The sequence below is a fragment of the Bos mutus genome, chromosome 15 (genome assembly GCF_027580195.1).
Source record: "Bos mutus isolate GX-2022 chromosome 15, NWIPB_WYAK_1.1, whole genome shotgun sequence".
NCBI classification, from domain to species: domain Eukaryota; kingdom Metazoa; phylum Chordata; class Mammalia; order Artiodactyla; family Bovidae; genus Bos; species Bos mutus.
The window spans coordinates 36,974,970-36,988,171 of NC_091631.1; the positions used below are offsets into that span (position 1 = coordinate 36,974,970).

Genomic DNA, 13,202 nt, shown 5'->3' on the forward strand with positions numbered 1-13,202 from the left:
CTCCTTCATCTATTTGCTGAAAGGAATCCAAATCAAAAGGCTAATATTCCAACAGGAAGCAAATAGATCATTTGCTACAAAGAGTTTAAAAGCATAAGCTCAACCTTGCGGCCAGCTTCTCCAGATGCTGCTCAAATCAATTAAAATTATTCAGTAGGTCTTTAAAAAGCTGTGGAGCAATCAAAAACACAACCTCCAGTGTGTGTGTATGCTGGGAATGGCATCCAGGTGGAGGTGGTGTACAAGTCACTGCTAATGTGTATGGAGTTTGTTTATCGGGTGATAAAACAATCTGAAATTGCTTGTGGTAGTTGTACAAGTCTATGAACATACTAAAAACTACTGAATTATACACTTTAAATAAATTTTTAAAAATATAAAGTGAATTGATAAAGCTGGTGAAGTGATTAATAGAATACAAATCAAAACACAACCATACATAAGATGACCTAGTTCCAAAACTGGTTCCTAAAAATATTTTTACTTTTCCTTTCAATACATACTTGAGGCCAAGGTATTTCAATTTCAAAGAGGTTCACCATTTTGACAAATATGTGTGACATGTCAGAACCCATTCACTGTTGATGAAACACAGCTGAAAGCATGAACCTTGTTCTTCCCAGGCCAATTTAGCCACTGGCGCCAACACCTTCAACCTGCAAACTCAGTGCCATCCAGTTCTCAAGCCCAATCCTGAGACGAAGGTAGGAGGGAGCCGAACATGCACATCTCCCTGTTCCACTGGATTTGACTGCATTACATACCTTTGTTTCTGTCTGGCTCTTTGATTAGTGATGATTATGTCACCCAGTGGAACTCAGCCATTGTTTTCAACCCCAGAGGCTTGCCTGGTCAGGCCCGAATTCTTTCTCAAGGGTTAGGCTCTACCTCTCCTAAATTCTCAGGCACGAGGTAGGGTTTTCCCCAACTGGGAAGATCACGTGTAGGATTTCAAGCCCCACCATCATCTAGAGATTTTTGCTATTCTACACTAGACCAGATCTTCTTAGAGAATAAGTCCAAGTTTGTTCCTCTTCTTGGTAGGTGGTAATTTAGAGTGCTGATCCCTTCACTTGGGGCTTCCCTGGTGGCTCAGTGGTAAAGAACCCACCTGCCATGCAGGAGATGTGGGTTTGATCCCCAGGTTGGGAAATCCCTGGAGAAGAAATTGGCAACCCACTCCAGTATTCTTGCCTGGGAAATCCCATGGACGGAGGAGCCTGGAAGGCTATCGTCCATGGGGTTGCAAAAGAGTAGGACATGACTTAGTGACTAAACAAGAATAACCCCTTCACTTGGGATCAAGCTCAACAACCAGCTCAGCTGTCTTAATTTCAGAAACCAACTAGTTTGAACTTCCCTGGCAGTTCAGTGATTAAGAATTCGCCTGCCAATGAACGGGACGTGGGTTTGATCCCTGGTCTGGGAAGATTCCACATGCTTCAGGGTAATGAAGCCTGTGTGCTGCAGCTACTGAGGCCCTAGCACTCTAGAACACAGGCTTGCAACACGAGAAGCCACTGCAATGAGAAGGCTGCTCGCCGTAACTAGAGAATAGCCCCTGCTTGTTGCAACCAGAGAAAGCCTGTGCAGCAATGAAAACCCAGCACAGCCATAAATAAATAAACAAAAACTAAAAAAGAAGAAACCAACTAGTTCTTTTTCTCTTCCATTTCCAGAAATCTACTGCTGAGATTTCTTCAGGTCTATGGCTGAGTCCATCAGAGTTGTGACATAAAGATGCCTGGCACAGCAATGCAATACTCAATAAATGCTACTTCTGTTCTTTCTTTCGTATCTAGTTGATTTAAACTTGCTCTACTTACCTGGTGTACACAATCTAAGAATTGTAGGAAGACCGGAGTGAAACCACTGCCCTGACAGCTGAGGGTCAAGCTGCTCCGCTGACTGAATTTATGACCAAAAGAGAGCCACTCTTTTTCGACCAGCATCCGGAAGCCTTCAAGCGTCCTATAAAAGGGATCACTGAGTAACTGAACCAGGGAGGTCACCTAGGGCACAAGCAGGTTGGATACTTCATTACTTTCAGTCCCGAAAAGTTCCTATTGCTAAGACAAAGCACTTCATTTTGATGACCGCTTACTCTACAAGCAAAGTATCTGGATGGCAAATTTGTTCACTAACCTGTCCAGGACAACTAACTGTATTAATTCTACAAGCTTTCCATTAAAAAGTAAGACTCAAATTCATTTTGGTTACATTTTTCTACAGAGAATTAAGAATTTAATCCTTGTCTGGCCAGTTTGCTGACTGTGGCTTTCTCCTAGGTTAATCAACAAGGTGAGAGGCTCAATTCAAACCTACACCTTCTGGGAGATGTAGACTAACGTTTTCCTGTGGATCATACTCATACTTTGGCGTGAGTAAAGAAGGGGCTAACAGAACCAGAGAAAGAACTGACAAAACGCAAGAAAGATGGTCTGTGAACTACACGGCTGGTCACGCTTGCATGGTACCTCTGAGGTGATGCTCTGTGGAGCCTGATGACCTGAGTCAGCGCGCTCAGGCTATGGAGGGCCTAGGAACTCCTGGCACAGAGCTTTTTGATGAATACCAGGCGGTGTTTAACAGAGTACCTTCTCTGCCCATAAACACATTAGTCATTATACAAAAGATTCACCTGCAGAATTTTAAAATAATTCAATTGAAATAGAAATATACAACCATCAGAAAATATGGTTTAATAATTTACTTGTGCAGTGATGTCCCAGCCTTCTTCCAAACACACCAAAACTGAGGAACCATTCTCAAGTACTTCTGAAACAACCACAGCCAGCTGCAGTATCCTATGAAGCTAAGAAAAAGGAACAGAGGCCACATTTAGACCAAGTGCTTTCTGAGCACCAAGGACAGACACACCTGCCATCAACCTTAGATAATCAAACAAGTTAGGGATAAAATACTTCAACAACAAAGAACCATATAAATTTTAAACAATTAAAACTCTTCATCAAAATTAAGATTAAACAATGACACAATTTAAAACAATGTGTTCAAGTGATACATAATGAAATAAATTGAGCTCCTAAGATTCCCCTCAAAGCCAAAGAGCTATTATAATTCTATGGAGTGGCAAAGACAGGTTTTAAGTGGCCCTTGCAATACAGTTATTGGATTTAAAATTTCTTATTATATGATGTAGTATGTTTTATCTCAGAGGGCTGCACAACTTTGTAAATATACTAAAAAGTATTTTTCACTTTTTTCATTTTAACTGAACTGTACACTTTTAAAATTTTAAAAACCTCATACTAGACAAAATATCCATACCAAAAATCTTAGGAGAAAGAAAAATATTACAGAATATATATAAAATGCATCTCCCTAGAGAAATTATAGAAGATTTTGCTTCTATCAAATGTGAATTGTACACTTAAGTATTTGTACTGTGTATTAAATGAGAAGAAAACTTGCATTTGTGCTCAGCTTTTTGAGGCAAGCCAACTGACTCAAAGTCCCTAATGAACAATTTGGTTGTGAGCAGAGCATATAGATCTCAAAACTAAATGTGTAACATTCTGATTTAAAAAAAATTTTTTAAGCCTCATGACATAATTTGGAGAATGAATCCAACTTGGAATTTAAACACCCCCACCAACATATTTTAAAGAGGTAGGCTATTTTAGAAACAGGAACAAGGCACGTGTCCCCTCCAGGAACGGGAAGCTCCTCACCCAAAAGTTCCTATAACACAACTATTAGCAGGCCTGAATTCTCCTGGGCTTAGTTAGCATTTGCTCTAAGTTAACTTTTAAATTGCCAATATCCCAAGTGGGACAATGTTTTCCATTGTTTTTAGTCACTCATTTCTGATATGGATCCACCATGAAGTAAGGAGTAGAATGCAAAATAGCAGAAACAGATGGATAGGTTCAGTGGTGGGAACATTTTGGGGCTGGGGCTCATAGCTTAGGAACAGAAGGGAGTACTGATTGCTCAGCTTCCATGGCTACTTCAAAGTATCCTGAATTGCCTTAACAGTAATTAACACAGTCTCATACAGATTTATAGCTAAGTATATATGTGGCTGTTTTCCTGGAGTTTAAGTACCTTGAGAATAGTCACTGCCCTGGGTACTTACATCATTTTCTGGCTTTTTTTTTTTCCCCCCTTTTTAGTCCCATGTACTTTTGGAAACAATCCATTTTCCTCCTCAAGCGAGGAAGGGGGGGAAAAAAGAGGTCGGAGACTTGGAGGTTGATGTAGACAAGGGAGAGAGGGGATGTGCACTCCTGTGGGGGGAGAAGGAGTAATGAACAAGCACGAGGGGCCTCAAGACAAGGCTGTACTGCAGAGAGGCTCTTGGCCAAATGTCTGCATCAGTGTCTGAAACATGCATGTCATAAATACTGTTCTTTCTGTGGTTTGGAAGACATGTGGGTTATGTGCTGGCATACCTATTTCCTTAATTTCTCGATAGGAGTTCAATTGAAAACATCACAAGACTGACTTAGCTGAGGGAAGGATAAGTGGTTTTTTCTAAACCTTAAGAAGGCTTCAGGGCATCCAGTGTGCCTTTGATGGGCTGTTTGGGGGATGAATCCAAAATCCAGAGAGATGGAACAGGTAGAGACAAAAAGAAAGTGAGAAAGGAAAAGGCCCTTGGAGCCACATAGAAGTCACGTACTGTCCTGGGTTATCACCATTGACAATGACAGACCAGAAGCCTTATAAATACATGTTGATTAAATTTGTTACGTATCAAAAAGTTTCCACCTAAAAATAATCTTTCTTAGCATCCTATGGAGACCAAATTTCAGTAACAGAGAAAAACCCAGGATGAAGAATTCCAGCCCTGCACCTCCTGCATCACGTGGTGCCCTGGCACTGAAAGGCCTTTACAGAGGACACACGAGAAGGGGAGAGAGTGTCAGGGAGTGGGGAATACAATATCCTTTTCCTCAAATATCAATTTTGTATATCCCCTTGGGACTCTCTTTCCTTGAGTTAGAAAACAAGCTGCTCCAAATATTACCTGTGGGAACCACTCAGAGTCTCCCAGGGCTCTTAGGAAGGTCACTTCTGAGTCAGTAGGAATGGCACTTGGAACACAAGCCCTCATCAGCTTTTTGAAACTGGCTTTCACTTGTCGGATGTCATGATACTCAACAGGAACAAACTCACAATTTAAAGCAAATTCTAACTTGAAGTTCTGTGGATGAAGATGCAGAGAATTAAGCAGATGAAGTGTAACAGGTAAAAGAACAATGTTCTCAACAGGGAAATACTTAATAATATATAGTCAGTTGAGGCCAAGGAGCTGCAGGGGCTGCAATGGGTCAAGAAGGTCAGTCTTATGTGGCTAATGCGTCAGTATTGCTGGAAAGAGATATTCAGTAAGATGTAGTGGTTTGACTTGACTTCTCACTCTGAAACTTGAAGAGGCTACTTGTAGACTGGAATTTATTTGCTGGAGCTTATAGCACCAAATAGAAGTCACTTAAAAAACCATGAGGACTTCCCTGGTGGCTCAGACGGTAAAGTGTCTGCCTACAATGTGGGAGACCCGGGTTTGATCCCTGGGTCAGGAAGATCCTCTGGAGAAGGAAATGGCAACCCACTCCAGTACTCTTGCCTGGAAAATCCCATGGACAGGGAAGCGTGACAAGCTACAGTCCACGGGGTCGCAAAGAGTCGAACACGACTGAGTGACTTTCACTTTCTTATAAGGCCATGAACCTGGAAGTCTAAAGAGGAACCAATGACGCATGACTAATCCCAAACTGTAAACTAAATCTCCCTAAGATGTGCATTACAATTAAAAGGTAATATGCTATTGAGGCTCCAAAGCTCTACAACTTAAAGTTTATAGACATACACATTTGTTTCTTATTATGCAAGTACAACACAGCCACTGTGAAAATGAAAAAAACAGAGATAAACATGGAGAAGGAAATAGAACTCACTGTCTCACTGTCCTAAGACTACTAATATTGTAGTTATTCTTTTAAAGCCAATAATAAAAAAAATGATATACAGTAAAACATGAGAGGCTTTGTTGATTTCTAACTTTTGGACAATTTTTCCCACTCAATATGACATATATTTCAATCTATATTTATTTGAGTACTTTTACTCAAACAAAAATTCATATGGAATTTTTGTACTTTTAATCCACATGGAGTTTTTCCAGGTGAGTTTTCAATATTAACTAAAGAACGCTAAATTGATGGCTCACTGTAATAGTTTATTCTGATAATCTAGTTGCCTACTTCTGAAGATTTAAAAGTTCTCCAGCTTCTTATGGCAAAGAATGAATGAATTTTCTCATGTTCTTTTCACTTTCTTCATATCCTGCCCAAATTACTCGAAACTGGATCATCTGTTTTCTGAAGACTGACTATACAATAACGTGAATGTGATTAGCACCACTAAAGTGTGTATGTTAAGACAGTAAATTTTATGTTATTTGTATTTTATCACAACTAAGCAAAATTGCTGCCAAAGATTACATATAGGGTCCATTTCATGTTTTATACTGGTTAGAGTGTTTTTAAAAGGCCTATAAAAGTTTCCAAATAAAAAGCAAAAATTCCCAAGTTTTTTTTTTTTCCTTTAAAGAGCATTTCCAACATATATTAAGAAAATAAGTTTCTTTGTCTTAGTAATTCCATGTTTAGGGAGCTACCCTAAAGAAATAATCTAAAATGTAGGAAAAATCCTCTAGTGGATTGTATTGTATCTCAATAAAAAATAAAAATAAAAAAGCTGTATGCTACTATGATTTTACATATAGATGATAAAGAAAAACAGAAAGGAACTCTTGTTCTCATACTGCTAGATTCTTTATCTCAAGTCATAACATGTTTCCATGTTGTATAATATAATAGACTTCATAATTATTTCAATCATTGGATAATTTTCCAAATTGTTGGATATTTTGGATTTATCATCTATGTGTAAAAATTTCAGTCACATTGTCAAGTTTTTTTAACCTTTTTTTTTTTGCTTTACTTTAAAAGTTATATACAATTCAAAACATTTATTATAATCCAGATATATTTACCAAGATGTTTGAACATTTATATTCCTGAGTAAGTTCCCTGTGCTGTACGGCAGGTCTTTTTTTGTTATCTATTTTTTAAACTTTTTATTGAAGTATACTAAATTGATTTACAATGGTGTGTTATATTAAGTACAAAAAAACAACTTCTAATACATAAAAAATAGTTTATTTTTCAGGACAACTAGATTCTTTTCTATTTCCCATCTACACTTGAGGTAGGTATACTTACCTTAAGAGGCTTCCCTGGTGGCTCAGACCAGGGAAGATTAAATAATTAAATAATCTGCCTGCGATGCAGGAGACCCAGGTTTGATCCTTGGAGAAGGAAGGGAATGGCAACCCACTCCAGTATTCTTACTTGAAGAATTCCAAAGAGAGAGGAGCCTGGCGGGCTATAGTCCATGGGGTCACAAAGAGTTGGACATGACTGACAGAATAACACTTTCATACTTACCTTATAAAGCAGGAGTTATCAACCATAGTGTTGAGACACACTGTTAGATTATAAGGAATTTGTCACCAAGATATTAAAAGTATATGAATTAAAAATGGTAAATAAAGCCAATTCCAGATTATTTAGAGTAAGTCACTCTCACTTATTGGTTTCCTGTGTTTGCTTTTGCTGGGAGAAGAAGGTGTGGAGCTGTAACCAGGCAGCACTGTGCTGCCTAGACTGAGGCACACATCAAACGCATGCACCCAGTCTACAGACGGAGTTCAATAAAAACACGTGAATGGAACACACGAAAATGCTCATAACTAATGTGCCATAAATTATGTTTAGGATTATGGAATTATGCTTTTTAAATATAATATTGTATTGATGAAAGAGAGAAGGGAGGGAAGAAAGGAGGAAGGGTCTATTTGGCCAGTCTTTCTTACTTGTATATGCCTGATCACACAGCTTATCTGAAGACTGATGTGCAAAGGGAATGGTAGAGATGTGCATTCAGGAGACAAACCTTGGGGAGTGACTCAGATCATAAATAAATAAGCAGTGTGCTTAAGTGTGAGAAGTCTGTGCTCTGGGAAAGACACTGGTGCCAAAGAGGCTGTGCAGGCCTCCCTGGGCTACTGTTGAAAAGTGTCCCAGTTATTTTCTGGACATAAGATTACCTGCTGTATCAGAAGACACATGTGCATATTTAAAAACTGAACATTACCCAGCAGTTTCATTCTACCCTAAAGCCTGGAGACTAAGTGACTACGGCAGTCCAGGCAGCGGGAGAAGTGCCAGCCAGATTGCCACAGAGGAGCTGACTCAGGCTCTGGCGTCCTTTGGACCAAGCCTGAGGGATCCTGCTCGCAGCCTCCATTCTTCAGTTCAACTGAAGGTCTGCCTAGATTGTCCAGTGCTCACTGCAGCCCTGGACTAAACTTGAGAGGATTTCTTAATTAACAAGCACTTTTTATTTCCCACACACCTGTCAGTAATGATGAAATTTATTTTGTAATGTGTGAATTGCAAAACATTAAATCCAGAAGAATTAATGTTGCTTTTGGAGATAGAGACTGTCTTTACAATTTAGAGGACTTGAGCACAGTGAAGCTCTTTAGCATAATAACTGAAAAGTAAGAATAAAGTTGATTAGCAGCTAATTAATATTTTACATTTTCTGACATGTCTTAGAGGACATGTGTCTCTGTATATAGCCTTGAGGAATCTTAAAAAATGTAACCTAAGAAGTACAACCTTGGCCTTCCCTTGCTTCCATATGCAGTGCCATACTCCTCTTTCCACTCTTCTTCCTTCCTATGCTTTATCAATAGGTTTACAAAGAACAGAAACATCTGTTTTGCCATGGGCACAGATTCTGGAAGCTGAACTGAGAGAGTGGAAAACCACAGCCTGAATAGACTTCTTTCTTCTTTTTTTAAATGTATACTCCCTAATAGTCTTGATGTTTACGCTGATTTTCAAAATGATTATGTACTACAAGTTCTTTACCCATTAACAATAAAGAATATAATAAAGAATAATTAATAAATAAAGAATAATTAACAATAAAGAATATTACTCAGCCACTAAAAGGAACAAAATTGGGTCATTTGTAGTGATGTGGATGAACCCAGACTCTGTCATACAGTGCGAAGTAAGTCAGAAAGAGTAAAATATTGTATATTAATGCATATATATCCATCTAGAAAATGTTTCTGAAGAACCTGTTTGCAGGACAGGAATAGAGACAGACATAGAGAATGGGCTTGTGGACACAGCGGGGAAGGAGAAGGAGGATGAATTGAGAGAGGAGGATCGACATATATACACTACCACGTGAAAAACAGCTAGCTAGCGGGAAGCTGTGTGTAATGGGGACATCAGCGTGGTGCTCTATGGTGACCTAGAGGGGCGCAGGGAGGCTCAAGAGGGAAAGAATATGTATATGCTTATATCTGATTCATGGTGTTGTACAGCAGAAACTAACTCAACATTGTAAAGCAATTATCCTCCAATTAAAAATATCCTATGATAAACCATAATGGAAAAGAATATTAAAAAAAGAATGTATATATGTATGTGCTGAGCTTAGTGGCTCAGTCATGTTTGACTCTTTATGACCCTGTGGACTGTAGCCTGCCAGGCTCCACTGTCCATGGGGCTTCTCCAGGCAAGAATACTGCAGTGGGTTGCCATGCCCTCCAGGGGATCCTCCCAACATAGGGATTGAACCTGGGTCTCCTGCATTGCAGGTGGATTCTTTATCATCTGAGTCACCAGGGAAGCCCCAAGCAATTATCCTCCAATTTAAAAAAGTATCTTATGATAAACCATAATGGAAAAGAATATTAAAAAAAGAATGTATACATTATGTGTAACCAAATTACTTTGCTGTAAAATAGGAGTTAACAACATTGTAATCAACTATACTTCAATAAAAGAAAAAAGAAAATGATTATAAACACTTTTTTCATGGGTAAAATATGCATGTGAGTATATGCATATGTATCTCCTACTTAAGTACAGGCAGACATACATATGTAAACATATTCATGAGCTAATTTTTTTGAGATTATTAACTCTAGGTTAAGAATCCAAGCTGGAAAAAAAAAAATTCTAGGAAAATTGGTTTATGAAATGAGTTTTAGAAGCTGCCTTCCTGTATCCATGAAGTTTCTAAGTGAGAAAAAGAAATCTTACCCTTAGCTGTGACTTCTCACCAAATATGTAAAGGGTTGCTTGACGTTTCAAGAGCTGGTTTTGCAGGTAAGTGCTGTTACTGAAGGAGGTCGAGTGATCCTTGCCTGCCAGCCGGGCGCCAACATCAATGAAGGATGTTGGAGAGCTGATCAGGCGAGTGCTAGAGCGAAGACTTGCCCAAACACCTTCACAAAAGTCAAAACAGTTGAGTGAGATAATCTGATGTGAGAATGCCATTGGATAGGGAAAAAGATGCATGCTCTGCGGGTACAATTTTAGAGGTAATAGCAAATTAATTCATCTAAGTAATCACATATCATATTGGTCATCTGCATCATATAAGCATTATTCAACACAGCATTTCAAAAATCATTTGGCTCCGAGGAACCTAAGAAATCACCCAAGTCAATTCTATTTTTGCATACTGATGTAAATTCAGTATTTACATACTGAGATCATAAATAGAGTACACTGACTCTAGGAAAAAAAAAATGTGGGCAGGAGGCAATAATGATGCCTAGGGAAGAGAACATGGAAGTAAATTCCTCATGGCTTCAAGAAAGAAGTAAGAAACATTCTTCTGCTTTAGTCAGTTCAATAAGAATTCCACATGAAGAAATAAATCAGAGCTTTACTAAACCCACTAAAATTTGAGGCTGGATTTAGAATTAATATTTGCACATCATGCCAAAATGATGTAATTTTAAGTCAGTAAAGATTATATTTTTATCTTTTTTTCCCCAGTATCCAGGAAAAACAGTGAAAAGTTATAAATTTAGTAATGCGCATTTCACTCTTAGGAGGCTTTATTTAAGAGGGACAGTTTTAAATAAAGGGGCAGATGTCTTCAAGGGAAAGATGAAGCTAAGCTACTAGGAAGAATCTCGTAAGTTGACCTTAATTAATTAGAAAAATCAAGCATTTTATATGCAAGTTAGACTATCAAATATTAAATATTTAAACACAAAGGGATATAATACAGCTCGAATTTTACAGAGGTCCTTAGAAATGCCCATGGACTGTGGTGTCAGGCTGGTGATGGAGTCACAGGGGTACACAGCACTGCAACTGCTTCCCTAAAGAGCTTTCTTTAGATTTGGAAAGGCTCTTTGAGAAGCTTTAATCTTTGACAAATATTAAATCAAGCCATGTTTCTAGGTGACCAGAAGTCACCATGATAATGTCACATCTGTTTCTCTCTTTATAAGCATCTATAGGGTCAGAAAGACCAGTTCTCAAGAAAAGGTTTCATACTTTCTGCTTAATATGGATGAACCTATTACAACCTATAAGGTTTCTTAGATACTATGGCAAGTGTTAATTTTTTGGTAAATGAAGTCACAGAGGAAATTCAGAATGTGGATGAGAATAAAGAATACAATTTGACAAACGAATGTGAAAAAAGTCACTTGTAACACATATGCCTTCATATGAAGATGGTTAAAAACAGTGATACATCATGACAAATAATACAGTACCTTGATTATGGACTCTTCCCTTAGCTGAAGATTTGGGATTGGACTGAGTAAAACATTTATCTCTGTACCCATGCACTGGTAGGTAAGATTAAAGAAGGAAGGAGGAATGAAATGTACATAGCAGCAAACATCAGAGCAAATTGCATAAGAGAAGAACAGGTTAATTTTAAAAATTAAATTAACAATAGGGAAAATGTAAATATAATAAAAGCAGAAGATTTGATTAACAAATAAAAAGCTTATTTGATTAACAAATAAACAGTCACACAAAAAGATGAACTGAGTGTCTGTTAAATGAAATTTCAGCACTTGTTTATAAATATTATAAGCACAATGAAATGGACAGCACAGCAAAGAGTGCCACTAAAAAATTATACCAAATGGAATAAGCTTTGAGAGGTTGTCCCTTGGTGAGAAACAAATTTTTATAATAAAATTAAGGAATTTGGGGAGGGGGTGAATGTTAGGAATACATTGGTCCTGGTACTTAATGAGGCTGACTGATTTGCAAATAAGATTTGCTATATAACACGTTTATTCTTTGAGCAAGGGCATCATATCAGGAATGAAGCTCTACCAACCATTTGGAATAACAAAGGGCATGTTTTCGCAGTAGAGCAGTAAGCATTGCCACACTATCTTCTTTTTTCTCTTTTCACTTGGAAATTCCATTTATTTTCCATAAGCCGATAGTTATGCACAGCAAAAACTTATCCTGTGACAATACCCAATGCCACAAAAAATATAGCTTGTGATGGCTGACGTAATGGCTTCTCCTAAAATCCCTACTTGCACCAAAATGACAGGTAGTATCAAAGATAATACTTTTGTAATTTGAGTAATTTTTTTTTCTGACAGAAAGTGCTTTGTGACTGTGGCAAACTTAACCTGGTAATAACAAACACGGTGAGAAGTCAGTCACAGTTACATTCTTTCCTGAGCAAAAGAACTGCTCAAGTCACTTAAGGAAAAGGATTCTGTTCTTATTAAGGATTGAAAACATCAATGGCAGGATAATTAAGCTATCTATTTCAAAACTGCATAAAATATGACATAATTTGATAAAAGTCATCAGACATGATCTTTCATTTCTGCCTCACTCCTTTGGAAACAGGAAACGAAGGGCACTGATGCTTTCAGTAGCCAGAAGAAGTCAGAAAGCTCAGGCTGCAGAGGTGCTGGCTGATGGTACACAGAAAATGCTACTACAAGACAGAACAAAGAGCTGAAAAAGGCACAGGGCTCCCAGACAGGAGCCTACCAGTCTCCTTTCTGTCAAGGCTCTGAGCTTTTGTACTGAAATACAGATCAGTAAATGCTTGCTTACAGTGACGCCTGAGTGCTTGGGTCCCTGATTTTGAGATATTGTTCTCTAAATATATCATTTTCTTACGCTAGTCCCTCAGCCTAGAATGACCTCTCCCATTTCTTTGCCTGACAAAGTCCTTATTCCTTAAGATCCAGGAACAATGTAAACTCTGAAAACCATTCCTGACTGTCCCTAGAGTCGTAGAGAGTTCTATTTGAACTCTGATCCCATAGCACACTGTGATTATTT

General features: G+C 38.2%; 1 protein-coding gene and 1 long non-coding RNA gene across 2 annotated transcripts in view; one reads left to right on the forward strand and one right to left on the reverse strand.

The window, feature by feature from the left end:
- LOC138991003 (uncharacterized) overlaps positions 1-1,812 on the forward strand; it is a 50,070-nt gene extending 48,258 nt beyond the window's left edge. Inside the window, exons 2-3 of the long non-coding RNA XR_011467041.1 lie at positions 624-704; positions 1,680-1,812. This is a non-coding gene — a long non-coding RNA (uncharacterized lncRNA). The remainder of the gene's footprint in view (positions 1-623; positions 705-1,679) is intronic.
- SBF2 (SET binding factor 2) overlaps positions 1-13,202 on the reverse strand; it is a 498,680-nt gene that overhangs the window by 31,896 nt on the left and 453,582 nt on the right. Inside the window, exons 29-32 of the mRNA XM_070383912.1 lie at positions 10,167-10,351; positions 4,997-5,173; positions 2,714-2,815; positions 1,827-2,012 (exon numbers count right to left, since the gene is read on the reverse strand). Of these exons, the coding sequence (XP_070240013.1) occupies positions 1,827-2,012; positions 2,714-2,815; positions 4,997-5,173; positions 10,167-10,351 (650 nt within the window). The remainder of the gene's footprint in view (positions 1-1,826; positions 2,013-2,713; positions 2,816-4,996; positions 5,174-10,166; positions 10,352-13,202) is intronic.